General features: G+C 38.7%; 1 protein-coding gene across 1 annotated transcript in view; it reads right to left on the reverse strand.

Annotated features, from left to right (window-relative positions):
• Positions 1 to 545: 545 nt before the first annotated feature.
• The window catches only part of wds (WD repeat-containing protein wds), a 48437-nt gene continuing 33076 nt past the window's right edge, over positions 546 to 15906 (reverse strand). Inside the window, exons 8-9 of the mRNA XM_071661864.1 lie at positions 14436 to 14523; positions 546 to 4959 (exon numbers count right to left, since the gene is read on the reverse strand). Coding sequence (XP_071517965.1) covers positions 4859 to 4959; positions 14436 to 14523 — 189 coding nt within the window. The 3' untranslated portion in view covers positions 546 to 4858. The remainder of the gene's footprint in view (positions 4960 to 14435; positions 14524 to 15906) is intronic.

Genomic DNA, 15906 nt, shown 5'->3' on the forward strand with positions numbered 1-15906 from the left:
GTGTAGTTACAGTGCAAAGGATTATGGGAGAAAATCATTATATCAGGAGATTAGTTATGGTGGTTAGGAATATGGGCAAGGTGGGTGAAATTGGCTCTGCATCCCTGGGAATGGAGAATACGAGGGCTTCCATCCCCCTAACTATGTATGGGAGGAGCTCAGTCATTATCTCTGGTCAATGTTGAAATCTCACATGTTGAGGAACTTGGTTTGGTCACATAATTCTACAAAAATAAAAGTTTCATTTCCAACTAGTTCAAATCGAAGGAGGAGGTTACGTTTATATGCAATAAAAGATTTTTTTTTTTACATATTTGCCATTTCTGGCAATAGCGAGGTAGCACCAAGAACAGAGGACTGAGCTTTAGAAGAAAATCTCCTCACTTGGCCCCCTTCTGTAAAAACCTGGAGAACAATTTTCAGATCCCCACACCCTCCCCTTTTAGTCACCTTCTACACAGGGAATATGAGGGAAGTATTCTTTATCCCTTATCCCCAGGGATAAAAACAGCAAATATGAAGATAAAATAAATTAAATACCAACACTTTGATCTATTTTATATCAAATATACAGAAAGTCACATTACACTTTAAAGTACTATTCTTTACAACAATCTGTACACTACAATTACAGTAAGAAGTGAAAGTAAGAATAACAACTAGTTTCCTGATACTTTAATACCAATGAGATCTTGAGTCACAACTGCAAATAGCAAACACAATGCCGTATGTATGAAAACCAACGTGCTCACATTAACATATTGCAGAACTTTTACACTTAAGACATGAGACATCTGATTTTGAAAAGAAAATCATAATATATGCCGGTCAACCTGACGTGATTACAATTCAGTGGTGAAAAAATCCACTTTCAACAGAAATGCTGAGCCAATAAGATTTAATTCTAAAATGGAATGGTACATACCTAAGTTTGAGAAGAGAAAAGAAATAGACTCCTATTCTGCAAAAAAAGAAAATCCTCTAACTTAAACACAACACATTGCAATTACACAAACTAGCTGATCTCACAGTATGCCTCTAAAAATTACACAATCATTCTAAAAATGGTCAAAACAAGAATTCTGAGTGATAATAAATAAGAAATAAAAGAAGTCATATTGTTTTCAACTCAGCTTGGCAAAAGATACTGTCACTAATATGTAATCCAACACTAAATTTTAAAACAAACTTTTTATCTTCTATGAACCTCAGCAGTGCAGCAGTTAATATTCTGAACCACAAATCTAATGGACCTAAGTTCAAATCCTGGAGAAGGTAGCCGATGCTCAGCCAACCCAGCTGTCTATTTTTACCTTTAAAGCTGGTTGATAAATGGGTACCAAGCATAAGCTTGTGTGTATATGTAAACATGAGGTTAAGGAGTGAGATCAAAAGTCATGCCTAATAATATGCAAACCATAACCATTGAACCAGCCATTAAGAGAGAAAAACTCATCTGACCCATCATTCTGTGCACTGTACAGTGCAGTAACTTTTCTTGTTAAAATCATACGTACATATCTAGGTTCCCGTGGAAAAATACAAGTCAAAGTCTACCCACATGATGCATTTAAAAGGTAATATCCACACAAACAAACAGGCTTAACCTAAAGATACATTTTTTGATACTAGTTTGCCATTTCCTGTACTAGTGAGACGGTGCTAAGAACAGATGAAAACACCTCATTTGCTCACATCCATTCTCTAGCTGAGATCTTAAGTGGACAGCATCAAAACCATAAGAAGTCCCACAGACCTTTCCATGTTTTTTTTTCCTGGCTACTTCATACTCTAAACCTTCTTCAGTCCATCCCTCAATTTCCAATTTGTCTCCCCCTTCTGATACATGTAGCCCCTTTGTCATACTCTCCTCACTTATTCTTTTCATATGTCCAAACTATTTCAGCACATCCCTCCTAGCTCTCTCAACCATCTTATTACCACATATTTCTCTTAATACTTACTTGATCAGCCTTCCTTACACATATATTGTTCTCAAACATTTAATTTCCAACACTACATTCTCATCTACAGACCATACCTTATATCCATACAACATTACTGGCATTGCAATACCTCCCATATAGCAAACTCTCTTGCCACACATTCCTCAACACTAAGAATCTTCGCTCACCTATCCACCTAAGACTTGCCTCCGCTACCATGTTTCCATTCACTACCATGTCCCCTGCTTGGAATCTACAACAGCCCACTTCCTCCTCGTTTTCTCCAATCAAACTCACACCTGCACCTATCCTGTCTCCTGTAGTGCCAAACCTAGCTTTTCTTCATATTTACTCTCCATTTTCTCCCTTCAGAAACTCACTAACTCGATGCAAACTACAGCAGTTTCTTACTTTAATCCTGTGTATGTTAAATGCTTGGGTTAAACATAACAGTCCTTCTAAATGTCTTTTCTTTAACTATATATGATTAGAATCTTTCATTATGAATCCATAAATACAGTGCTCTGGTGCAAATATAAATGGTTTAAGCAAACCCCTCACAATAAAAATAAATGAAAAGAGAAAAATAAATATGTGTATGTGATTGTCATTTGTGTGTTCAAGGAGAGTGAGTTTTACAATCATGTTGCTCCATCTCACAACCCTGAACATAAGTACCATGTCTTTACTCCTATAAGTGTATACACAAATCGTATCCAAGCCAAGTACCCACTTATCAATCACCTGGGCTGGGTGAGGGCCAATAACAGTGTCCAGGATGCAAGCCCATGAAAGTCCAAGCTGACTCAAGGTCATTAATGTTAACCACTTCACCATGAAGTCACGATATGTGGGTGTGTGTGTAACTTATGTCACATTTAGAAAGCAGCCAAATCTAATGGTCTTCTCTGATGCTAATAAGGTTTACATCACATCCATTAATCTCTGTAGTCATGTTTTCATGATCTCTGAAATATCTGTGAAAGACATTACTATGAATATAATACAATATAAATGAACACTCCAAACAAAATAAACAAACGCAAATAATTCGATCATAAAAAAATGGCCAATTAAAAACTTGATGTAATATGACAGCATTCAAAATATATTGATTTCTTGTAATAATTATTTTGGAACATCAATTCCATTCTAAATTCAACATGATCCAGTACGGTTCTGTCATAAACAATGAATAACTAAGGCTGCTGTCAATACTAAAATTTACACTTCATTCCTTCTTATCAAATTAAATCAATTACTGTGATTATGCTTGTTACAGTACGTTACAATAATCTCTAAATTTCAAACAAACTCTATCTTTTGTATATACCATTCCTTGCCTTTAAGGAACCATGGGCAGAATCTTACTCAAAGACTTCAGGTACCAACCATCTTTACACCTCCATGTGTCAAAGAACCACCAGCAATACCTAAACAAACACTACAGAGCACAGCAACTAAGATAAAAGAATGTGAAAATAATAATACAGCTCATGTAATACACTACAGAGCACAGCAAGTTAGTTAAAAGAATATGAGAAGAATAATACAGCTCACGTAATACACTACAGAGCACTGCAAGCAAGATAAAAGAATGTGAGAAGAATAATACAGCTCACGTAATAAATACAAACAAGGAAGACCTTGGACAGTGAAGTACATTTGTCCTGAATAATGTATAACTGAATGGAAAAAAGTGAAACAGAGTAATTTCAAACCAAAGTTTCCAGAACATGTTCCATACTATCTAATGGACTATCAAGCATATGAGCCAGGAGGGGAACATCTGAAATACAGTTGTTTTCTTGCACCTGTACAGACTATCACTCGAACTGAATACACACTGAACCCGAAACATAAATATGAGAAAGGCAGGAAAAGTGATAGCAATAATAAATTACTACAATGCTCCATAAACTCCTCTTCCTTTGAATGATTCCACACTTACCTGATAACGTTTGAGGAAAATACAATGAATTCGCAACCTAGCGTTTAATATAGGAACATGTAACACGCAAAACATATAGGCAGAATACCAAAAGTTCATAATCCCTAGGACCAATTAATGTGGATATGGGAATTTAGAAATAATGTATCATCTATGGGCCACAGACTGTTCTTAATGAATAGTCACTGCTAATTAACATTCTAAATGTTACTGTAAATTATACACAAACAAACGATATTTGTATATATATAAAAAAATTACTGGAAGCTCACACTCAAGCCATTGGTAAACTTGAATGTTCTGGACCACTGATTTTGGGCATTCAAAGATTTATATATATGAATTTACAGCATTTTACCAGTGTATGCATATATCAAAAGATTTATCGTTTTTTTATTACAGATATAAAAGACACTCTCTTTGTACAATATGACCATTTTCAAATGGTTCCAGTTCACATTACATCAGGTATCTAGTTGGCTCAATATAAAACTAAACATTTTTCCTGTCAACTAATGTGGAAGGTATTTTATAACACAGTCTACTCTTTAATTCTTAGGTATGCAAAGCAAAAATTTTGTTGGTCTTATTAGTGTACAAGTGGAGAAGCAATTGTTAAATAGATGGTTCTGCTATAAACATCAATGTGAAATTCTTTTTTACATAATGAACTGACTCAAATGTTAAAGAAAAAAGAAAAAAAAATATGGCACTAAGAGATTCCAATCTTGCTTTGTTACTAAAAACCAATATTGCATATATTCCACCACATATCTAACACGATAAGGGCATTTAAAATTTTATGTACTGTAACTGCTTGGGATCCTATACATCAGACACACAACAGATATTCACTTGTTCACATCTTTCACTCAGGCACACACTCCTAACTTTTGTTTGCCTTAAGATTACTCGAAGTGGAAATACTTAAGATCATTTGCATGTAGCTGATGTCAACATTTTAAGTATCACTCTTCCACAGTTTAATGGTTTTATCATTCTCCAGTGCCCCAGATGCAATGATGTTTTGTGTTGGGTGACAAGCGGTACATAAAACTACATCTGGAAAAGATAAGAAAAATCTTTAAGTACAAAGACAATAAAACTAACAACATAGAAAATAAAAGAAATATCATTACCTTATCTTTCATTACATATAAATCACACTGGTTTTCACGGCATGTCCCTATCCCCCCTGAGACAGTAACTGAATGCTCTACTCAAGACCATCTCACGGATGGACTTAGACATGGGTGATTATTGTTGACTGGTTGGTAAGGTTATTTAATGTATGTATGACTCATGGTGAGGTGCCTGAGGATTGGCGGAATGCGTGCATAGTGCCATTGTACAAAGGCAAAGGGGATAAGAGTGAGTGCTCAAATTACAGAGGTATAAGTTTGTTGAGTATTCCTGGTAAATTATATGGGAGGGTATTGATTGAGAGGGTGAAGGCATGTACAGAGCATCAGATTGGGGAAGAGCAGTGTGGTTTCAGAAGTGGTAGAGGATGTGTGGATCAGGTGTTTGCTTTGAAGAATGTATGTGAGAAATACTTAGAAAAGCAAATGGATTTGTATGTAGCATTTATGGATCTGGAGAAGGCATATGATAGAGTTGATAGAGATGCTCTGTGGAAGGTATTAAGAATATATGGTGTGGGAGGCAAGTTGTTAGAAGCAGTGAAAAGTTTTTATCGAGGATGTAAGGCATGTGTACGTGTAGGAAGAGAGGAAAGTGATTGGTTCTCAGTGAATGTAGGTTTGCGGCAGGGGTGTGTGATGTCTCCATGGTTGTTTAATTTGTTTATGGATGGGGTTGTTAGGGAGGTAAATGCAAGAGTCTTGGAAAGAGGGGCAAGTATGAAGTCTGTTGGGGATGAGAGAGCTTGGGAAGTGAGTCAGTTGTTGTTCACTGATGATACAGCGCTGGTGGCGGATTCATGTGAGAAACTGCAGAAGCTGGTGACGGAGTTTGGTAAAGTGTGTGGAAGAAGAAAGTTAAGAGTAAATGTGAATAAGAGCAAGGTTATTAGGTACAGTAGGGTTGAGGGTCAAGTCAATTGGGAGGTGAGTTTGAATGGAGAAAAACTGGAGGAAGTGAAGTGTTTTAGATATCTGGGAGTGGATCTGTCAGCGGATGGAACCATGGAAGCGGAAGTGGATCATAGGGTGAGGGAGGGGGCGAAAATTTTGGGAGCCTTGAAAAATGTGTGGAAGTCGAGAACATTATCCCGGAAAGCAAAAATGGGTATGTTTGAAGGAATAGTAGTTCCAACAATGTTGTATGGTTGCGAGGCGTGGGCTATGGATAGAGTTGTGCGCAGGAGGATGGATGTGCTGGAAATGAGATGTTTGAGGACAATGTGTGGTGTGAGATGGTTTGATCGAGTAAGTAACGTAAGGGTAAGAGAGATGTGTGGAAATAAAAAGAGCGTGGTTGAGAGAGCAGAAGAGGGTGTTTTGAAATGGTTTGGGCACATGGAGAGAATGAGTGAGGAAAGATTGACCAAGAGGATATATGTGTCGGAGGTGGAGGGAACGAGGAGAAGAGGGAGACCAAATTGGAGGTGGAAAGATGGAGTGAAAAGGATTTTGTGTGATCGGGGCCTGAACATGCAGGAGGGTGAAAGGAGGGCAAGGAATAGAGGGAATTGGAGCGATGTGGTATACAGGGGTTGACGTGCTGTCAGTGGATTGAATCAAGGCATGTGAAGCGTCCGGGGTAAACCAAGGAAAGCTGTGTAGGTATGTATATTTGCGTGTGTGGACGTGTGTATGTACATGTGTATGGGGGGGGTTGGGCCATTTCTTTCGTCTGTTTCCTTGCGCTACCTCACAAACGCGGGAGACAGCGACAAAGTATAAAAAAAAAAAATGCACCTGGTCATGAGAAGAGAAATCATGAGAGGCAAGTATTTGGGGAGCAGCTGAGGGAGTGTGTCAGCAGCTTTGGTGCACGAGACTGGGTATTAGTGATGGGTGATTTAAATGCAAAGGTGAATAATGTGGCAGCTGAGGGTACAATTGGTGTACATGGGGCATTCAGTGGTGAGAATGGAAATGGTGAAGAGTCTGTGGATTTGTGTGCTGAAAAAAGACTGGTGATTGGGAATACCTGGTTTAAAAAGAAATTCACATAAGTATATGTATGTGAGTAGGAGAGATGGTCAACGGGCATTATTACATTATATGTTAACTGACAGGCATATAAAAGAAAGACTTTTGGATGTTAATGTGCTGAGAGGGGCAGCTGGAGGGATGTCCAATCACTATCTTGTGGAGATGAAGGTGAAGGTTTGTAGAGGTTTTCAAAAAAGAAGAGAAAATGCTGGGGAGAAGAGAGTGGTGAGAGTACATGAGCTTGGAAAGGTAACTTGCATGAGGAAGTACCAGGAGAGATTGAGAGTAGAATGGCAAAATGTGAGAACTAATGACGTGAGGGGAGTGGGTGAGGAATGGGATGTATTTAGAGGAGCAGTGATTGAATGTGCAAATGATGCATATGGCATGAGAAAGGTGGGAGGTGGGCAGATTAGAAAGGGTTGTGAGTGGTGGGATGAAGAAGTAAAGTTGTTAGTGAAAGAGAAAAGAGAAGTGTTTGGATGATACAAGAAAGGAGAACAAATGACTGGGAGATTATAAAAGAAAGTGGCAGGAGTTCAAGAGGAAGGTACAAGGGCTGAAAAAGAGGGCAAATGAGAGTTGGGGTGAGAGAGTATCATTAAGCTTTAGGGAGAATAAAAAGATGTTTTAGAAGGAGGTGAATAACGTGCATAAGGTGAGAACAAATGGGAACATCGGTAAAGGGGGCAAGGGGGTAAGCAATTACAGGTAGTGATAAAGTGAGATTGGGAGAGTATTTTGAAGGTTTGTGGAATGTGTTTGATGGTAGAGTGGCAGATGTAGGGTGTTTTGCTTGGGGTGGTGTGCAAAGTGAGAGGGTCAGGGAGAATGGTTTGGTTGAGAAAGATCTGCGGAAGATGAAATCCGGCAAGGCGGCAGGTTTGGATGGTATTGCAGTTGAATTTATTAAGAAAGGGGGTGACTCTGCTGCTGACTGGTTGGTAAGGATTTGCAATGTATGTATGGATTATGGCGAAGTGCCTGAGTATTAGCAAAATGCATGCATAGTGCCACTGTACAAAGGCAAAGGGGATAAAGGTGTGTTCAAATCACAGAATGCATAGGTTTGTTAAGAATTTCAGGGAAATTGTATGGGAGGGGATTGATTGAGAGGGGGAAGGCATGTACAGAGCATTAGATTGGGGAGGAGCAATGTGGTTTCAGAAGTGGTAGAGGATGTGTGGATCAGGTGTTTGCTTTGAAGAATGTGTGAGAAATACTTAGAAAAACAAATGGATTTGTATGTAGCATTTATGGATCTGGAGAAGACATATGATAGGGTTCATAGAAGTGCTATGTGGAAGGTCTTAGGAGTATATGGTGTGCAATGTAAGCTGCTAGAGGCAGTGAAAAGGATTTACCGAGGATGTAAGGCATGTAGGTGTGAGTATGAAGAGAGGAGAGTGATTGGTTCCCAGTGAAGGTCAGTATGCGGCAGGGGTGTGTGATGTCCCCATGGTTGTTTAATTTGTTTATGGATGAGGTAGTTAGGGAGGTATATGCAAGAGTTTTAGAGAGAGGGGCGAGTAAGCAGTCTGTCAGGGATGAGAGGGTCTGGGAAAAGTCAGTTGTTGTTTGCCAATGATACAGCTCTGGTGGCTGATTCAAGGGAGAAACTGCAGAAGTTGGTGACTGAGTTTGATAAAGTGTGTGAAAGGAGAAAGTTGAGAGTAAATGAGAGTAAAAGCAAGGTTATTAGGTTCAGTAGGGTTGAGGGACAAGTTAACTGGGATGCAAGTTTGAATGGAAAAAGCTTGGAGGAAGTGAAGTGTTTTAGACATCTGGGAGTGGACTCAGCAGCAAATGGAACCATGGAAGTGGGAATGAGTCACAGGGGGCGAAGATTTTGGGAGCAATGAAGAATGAGGAAGGAAAGAACATTATCTTGGAGTGAAAAAATGGGTATGTTTGAAGGAATAGTAGTTCCAACAATATCTAATGGTCGTGAGGCATGGGCTATGGATAGGGTTGTACGTAGGAGGGTGGATGTGCTGGAAATGAAATGTTTGAGGACAATATGTGGCGTGAGGTGGTTTGATCAAGTAAGTAATGAAAGGGTTAGCGAGATGTACAGAAATAAAAAGAGTGTGGTTGAGAGAGCAGAAAAAGGTGTGTTGAAATGGTTTTGACATAAGGAGAATGAGTGAGGAAAGGTTGTCAAAGAAGGTATATGTCTCAGAGGTGGAGGGAAGAGAACTAAAGAATATCAAATGAAAGGTAAAAAGGAATATGTTCATGTAATAAAGCTGATTAATAAAACGAGATAATCATGACAGAAATTGAGCAGGATAAAAGAATGGTGTACAGGTATACAAATCCTACATGCCAAGCTGACATACGTCTGATAATAATGATAATGAAAAAAATATATATACAAATGCTCCCCGAACTATGCAACTTTTGACCAGCCACACATACAACTGGGAAACAAATGGGAACTTTAGTGAAGGGCGCAAATGGGGAGGTGATAACAAGTAGTGGTGATGTGGGAAGGAGATGGAGTGAGTATTTTGAAGGTTTGTTGAATGTGTCTGATGATAGAGTCGCAGATATAGGGTGTTTTGGTCGAGGTGGTGTGCAAAGTGAGAGGGTTAGGGAAAACGATTTGGTAAACAGAGAAGAGGTAGTGAAAGCTTTGCGGAAGATGAAAGCCGGCAAGGCAGCAGGCTTGGATGGTATTGCAGTGGAATTTATTAAAAAAGGGGGTGACTGTATTGTTGACTGGTTGGTAAGGTTATTTAATGTATGTATGACTCATGGTGAGGTGCCTGAGGATTGGAGGAATGCATGCATAGTGCCATTGTACAAAGGAAAAGGGGATAAGAGTGAGTGCTCAAATTACAGAGGTATAAGTTTGTTGAGTATTCCTGGTAAATTGTATGGGAGGGTATTGATTGAGAGGGTGAAGGCATGTACAGAGCATCAGATTGGGGAAGAGCAGTGTGGTTTCAGAAGTGGTAGAGGATGTGTGGATCAGGTGTTTGCTTTGAAGAATGTATGTGAGAAATACTTAGAAAAGCAAATGGATTTGTATGTAGCATTTATGGATCTGGAGAAGGCATATGATAGAGTTGATAGAGATGCTCTGTGGAAGGTATTAAGAATATATGGTGTGGGAGGCAAGTTGTTAGAAGCAGTGAAAAGTTTTTATCGAGGATGTAAGGCATGTGTACGTGTAGGAAGAGAGGAAAGTGATTGGTTCTCAGTGAATGTAGGTTTGCGGCAGGGGTGTGTGATGTCTCCATGGTTGTTTAATTTGTTTATGGATGGGGTTGTTAGGGAGGTAAAGGCAAGAGTTTTGGAAAGAGGGGCAAGTATGAAGTCTGTGGGGGATGAGAGAGCTTGGGAAGTGAGTCAGTTGTTGTTCGCTGATGATACAGTGCTGGTGGCTGATTCATGTGAGAAACTGCAGAAGCTGGTGACGGAGTTTGGTAAAGTGTGTGGAAGAAGAAAGTTAAGAGTAAATGTGAATAAGAGCAAGGTCATTAGGTACAGTAGGGTTGAGGGTCAAGTCAATTGGGAGGTGAGTTTGAATGGAGAAAAACTGGAGGAAGTGAAGTGTTTTAGATATCTGGGAGTGGATCTGGCAGCGGATGGAACCATGGAAGCAGAATTGGACCATAGGGTGGGGGAGGGGGCAAAAATTCTGGGAGCCTTGAAGAATGTGTGGAAGTCGAGAACATTATCTCGGAAAGCAAAAATGGGTATGTTTGAAGGAATAGTGGTTCCAACAATGTTGTATGGTTGCGAGGCGTGGGCTATGGATAGAGTTGTGCGCAGGAGGATGGATGTGCTGGAAATGAGATGTCTGAGGACAATGTGTGGTGTGAGGTGGTTTGATCGAGTAAGTAACGTAAGGGTGAGAGAGATGTGTGGAAATAAAAAGAGCGTGGTTGAGAGAGCAGAAGAGGGTGTTTTGAAATGGTTTGGGCACATGGAGAGAATGAGTGAGGAAAGGTTGACCAAGAAGATATATGTGTCGGAGGTGGAGGGAACGAGGAGAAGAGGGAGACCAAATTGGAGGTGGAAAGATGGAGTGAAAAAGATTTTGTGTGATCGGGGCCTGAACTTGCAGGAGGGTGAAAGGAGGGCAAGGAATAGAGTGAATTGGAGCAATGTGGTATACCGGGGTTGACGTGCTGTCAGTGGATTGAATCAAGACATGTGAAGCGTCTGGGGTAAACCATGGAAAGCTGTGTAGGTATGTATATGTGCGTGTGTGGACGTATGTATATACATGTGTATGGGGGGGGGGTTGGGCCATTTCTTTCGTCTGTTTCCTTGCGCTACCTCGCAAACGCGGGAGACAGCGACAAAGTATAAAAAAAAAAAAATAAAATAAAAAAAAAAATATATACAAATCTAAAAATTATGCTTGGTCATACATTCGCCAGTGTTAATGGTTGTGTGTGTATAATAGTGAATGTCAGACAATCCTGACATTGTGTACATTATTCAAGTGAATCTAACCAATTTTTGTGCTGGATTAAACCAGTTTTTAGTAAACCCCAAAGGCGATGATGAGCAAGATGATAAACTCATCACATGTTGATAGATCTGGCAAGAAGCCAAGGAAGTCACTCAGTTTGGAATTAAAAATGAAGGTAATCACCCACTATGATGGAGGAAAAAAGTCAATGTGATTGCATGTGATCTACAGTTGTCCCATTTGAGTCTTCACAATTTTTTGTTAAAAGGACAAAGAAAAATTATGTGAAGCAGTGAAAGGTTTGACAAGCGTGAAGTCTAAAATAATAAAAAAAAAATGACAAGGGCCCATGTACGAAATAGAAATGTTGATGCTGTGGATGGAAGATCAAATTAAAAAACATGTACCACTAAGCTTACTAACAATTCAGGCAAAGGCTGTACGTATTTTTGAGACTTTGATGGAGCGAGCAGGAGAGGATTACATTGAGAACTACATAGCAAGTTCATGGTAGGTTCAATAGATTCAAAAGATAGAGCTTGCACAACATTTGAGTCACAGGTGAAGCAGCAAGTGCTGATGAAGGAACTGCTGAAAGTTCAGTGAAAGTTTAGATGAATCAATCCAAGCAGTAAAGAATTTTAAATATAAGGTAAAAGGAAACTACAGAATCATATAATAAAAGATGGTTAATAAAAAAATGAGATATAATCATGATAGAAGTTGAGTAGGAAAACAGAATGCTGTACAAGTATACAAATTCTACATGCCATGCTGACATGCATCTGACTTATGTCCATTTCAAGATCTGACTGGTCAGTCTGAATGGAACTTGGATGTGTGTCGAGAAGCATCTGTACATATATCATTCCTGGATATAGGGGAGAAAGAATACTTCCTACGTATTCCCTGCAAGTCACAAAAGGCAACTAAAAGGGGTGGGAATTGGGGCTGGAAATCCTCCCTCCATTTATACTTTTCCAAAAGAAGGAACTGATATGGGAGCCAAGTGTAGAGTTTTCCCTCTAAGGTTCAGTCATCTTTTCTTGAATAATACCTTGCTAATGCTATTTCTTGGGTGGCACGGTAGTGACAGGAATGGATGAAGGCAAGAAAGTATGAATATGAACATGAGTATATATGTATGTCTTAAGGATATATATCTTAAGGATACCGAGTCAACATGAACAGGAGAATATATACAAAATCAGACTTCACCGCAGCTGAGGAAACAAAGGAACAGTTGATCTGAGAAATATGGAAATGTTGACCAGAATAGGAAAGTGACCTGTCCCTATAACTGGAAAAGGAAGTCAGGTCAGCTTTCTTAATTTCACTACACTTTAACAGAGATGTCATTAAGTTATTATCAGTTTATACATTCCCTCATTCATGCTTATAGTGCTGTTAACTTTGACCAGAGAGGATTCAATGGTATGCCTTTCTACGACACAGGGTAAACAACTTTTGATTGCCACCAGTGCACTGGATGAGAATAACCTTTATGTTTGAACATTGTGTGTGATTCTAAGGCTGTCCTCAAAGATTATTTATGCTGCTGAAGTATCTGTTTTAAAAATCTATCTATTTGGGCAATATTCACCTTATTATAGACTTTACATAGAACAGAGTAGATACCTGATTTTTCATTAGATGATGGGCTGTTCTTCATTGAGGAATAACACAGAGTGTTTCATATTTGCAAACAACATCAAGCTGTTTCAAAATAATAATATGTGAAAATTCCTTATGACAAGGCAAAACAAAAAGATTTTTGTTGCTGAATTTGTCTTCCTTCTCATTACAATAGTAGGTCTTACTTGCTTTTGGTATGAATTTAGCAATAACCTTTTTAAGTAAGTTTTCTTGCAATACCATAAATATGACAAATTTTTCATTTAAGAATTCTGGATTGCATATTGTTAAGGGCCTGAGATACCATAAACGTAAAATTTTTGACAAAATTGTGATGGTTCAAGAAATGATGAATGAACTCACCAACTTGGTTAGGTTTCTCGTAAACTTTGAACCTACGGCCCCTATCTGATCTTACTATCAAGGTGTCTAAAAAAGAACAATGAATTATTGACTTCCTCTTCCATGGTTTTGGAGGATATGTTGGCTCTCCACTAGCTGCTCAAGTGCAAAAATCTGATCTGCAAACCCTCTTCCCTTTCTGAACCCACCTTGCTCTACACCTACTGGGAGTTCATTAGTCCTTTTAATCCTTTCTATGCAGTACCCGGCACAACACTACACTCTCTATGGGAAGGTACAATACATGAAAAAAATTAGGGTTTGAATTTTGGAAAAATAAACTTTCATCCCTAAAGGAATTCAAGCAGTAAATGTACGTTTTATGGTATGGAGACCCTAGCCACAGCCTTTTCCCAAGTTATTTGAATTCTAAGGTGTGCTTTAAGGGTAAGAGGAGAAGCCTAAAGTCAAAAGCAACTGTAATCAACACTGAGAAAAACTCTCCTTAAGTTACAGTTACCCATACAGCACAAAATCTTATCCTATGGGGACCTTAGCTGGATTTGTAAGGACTGGCTCTTTCCACAGCCAACTAAACTGAAAGGCACACTTTATCCATATGGAGAGAGGCATCATGTCAAGTAAAAACAAGTTTCACTGGGAAAGAATCCCATTGTCTCAGTTACCCATATAAAATGATGGGGAATGTCAAAACCTTGGTGTATGTCTTACATCAATCCTAGTCTCCCAGTTACTCACATTATGTGATGGTTGAAGGCATAGACCTCGTCTACGTCCTACATCAATTTGCTGTTAACTTGTGACAGATTATGGGGCACTTTCAATTTCATTAAAGGATGTCTAAATTCCTTAAAGGGAAACTGTAATGTTTCGGCCTTAGTACAAATAAAAAGAAAAAACTTTTTAGTGTATGTCATAACTGATAAAAGATAATCAAAATTAAAAAAATACATAAAAAATATGCAAGAAAAAAATCTGAGACTTACCAGAATGTCCTTCTAGTTTCTGAACTATTTCTTTGGTCTGAAGGTTCCAAATGTAGATAAAGTTGTCTTCAGACCCCGAAACGATCCACTGAAGTAAAACATGACAATACATTAACAACATAATCAATCTAAATTCACCACGAATTATGTGAAGTTCATATCCATCTGAAGATATAGTTAATACAGTTCAGCAAAACTGGTTTGGTAACAGCCAAACATTTTACAAAGCATTCATCTATAGTCCATATTAACAACTCTCATGAGATACTGTGACAAAAAACATGATATAAAGAAAAATCACTTCAACAAAGAAGAGGCCTCATAGTGACAAGTGCACCTATGATGAGATTTTGGCATGTGGCAGGGTTAAGTTTAATACATTCAGGCTGTTTAACAACACTGCTATTCTCTGCCACCAAATATATTTCACAGCTGTCAATCTTTTTGTCATATGAAACTTTTTAACCACTCGTCTAAGTTTCTTTTACACCTTTCCATGCTTAGCACTTGCAATTATTTCCAAACTCATTTGACACAGCATGAAAGAAACTTGTTCGGCTGTTTTCCTTGATTTTTGTGTTTGACATGAAGAGTGTGGCATGCGGAAGGAGGAATTTGGGTGCATGAAAAAGGGTAGTGAGGGTGGGATGGGGAAGTTAAATTCCTTGCATCAAAGAAAAGAGAGGTGCATGGATGGTAACTGAAGGGAAGCAGCAAAAGTAGCTGGGAAGAGTAATATATAATTGGCATGAGTTAACAAGAAACACAAGAGATGAAAAAGACGGCAAATGAGAGATGGGGGTGAAAGAGTATCAATGAACTTCCAAGACAAAATGGAAATGTCTTAGGAGGTAAACAAAATTAGGAAAATGCAAACAAATGGAAACAACAATGAGGGTAGCACATGTGGGAAGTAGGAGATAGTTTTTTTTTTATTTCCTCCAAAATTCATACTTTCTCTTGTCTTTTCTGTTTCCCTTACATAACCTAATCTATATTTAAATTTAAGACTGATCTTGATGTGGACTTTTGTCAATGACTGGAGCCTCCATACGAAAAAGTGAGATTACTCTAAAGGATTATTTAATGTGACAGAGAAATGGATGTGGTGTTATGCATGATGTGGCACGTGGAATGAAAGTCCTGGTAAAACATACAGAGAAAAGAGAAAATATAAAAAGCCTTCTGAAAAATAAACTGGCACAGTCGCAGGAGTTGATGGGATTACAGCTGAGTTTCTCAAGAGAGGGAGGGTGACAGTGATTGGTTTATCAGATTGATCAATGTTTGTAAGGCCAAAAGTGAGGTGCATATGGACTGACAGAATGCCTGTATAGTACCCTTATATAAAGGCAAGGGTACAAAAGTGATGCTCAGATCCCAAAGGTACTTCTCTAAAGTATTCTTGTCGAAGTGTACGAGAAAGTAGTGACCAAGAGGGAGGTAAAACACTCCACTTACTCTAAATTTC

The sequence above is a fragment of the Panulirus ornatus genome, chromosome 5 (genome assembly GCF_036320965.1).
Source record: "Panulirus ornatus isolate Po-2019 chromosome 5, ASM3632096v1, whole genome shotgun sequence".
Classification (NCBI taxonomy): Eukaryota; Metazoa; Arthropoda; class Malacostraca; order Decapoda; family Palinuridae; genus Panulirus; species Panulirus ornatus.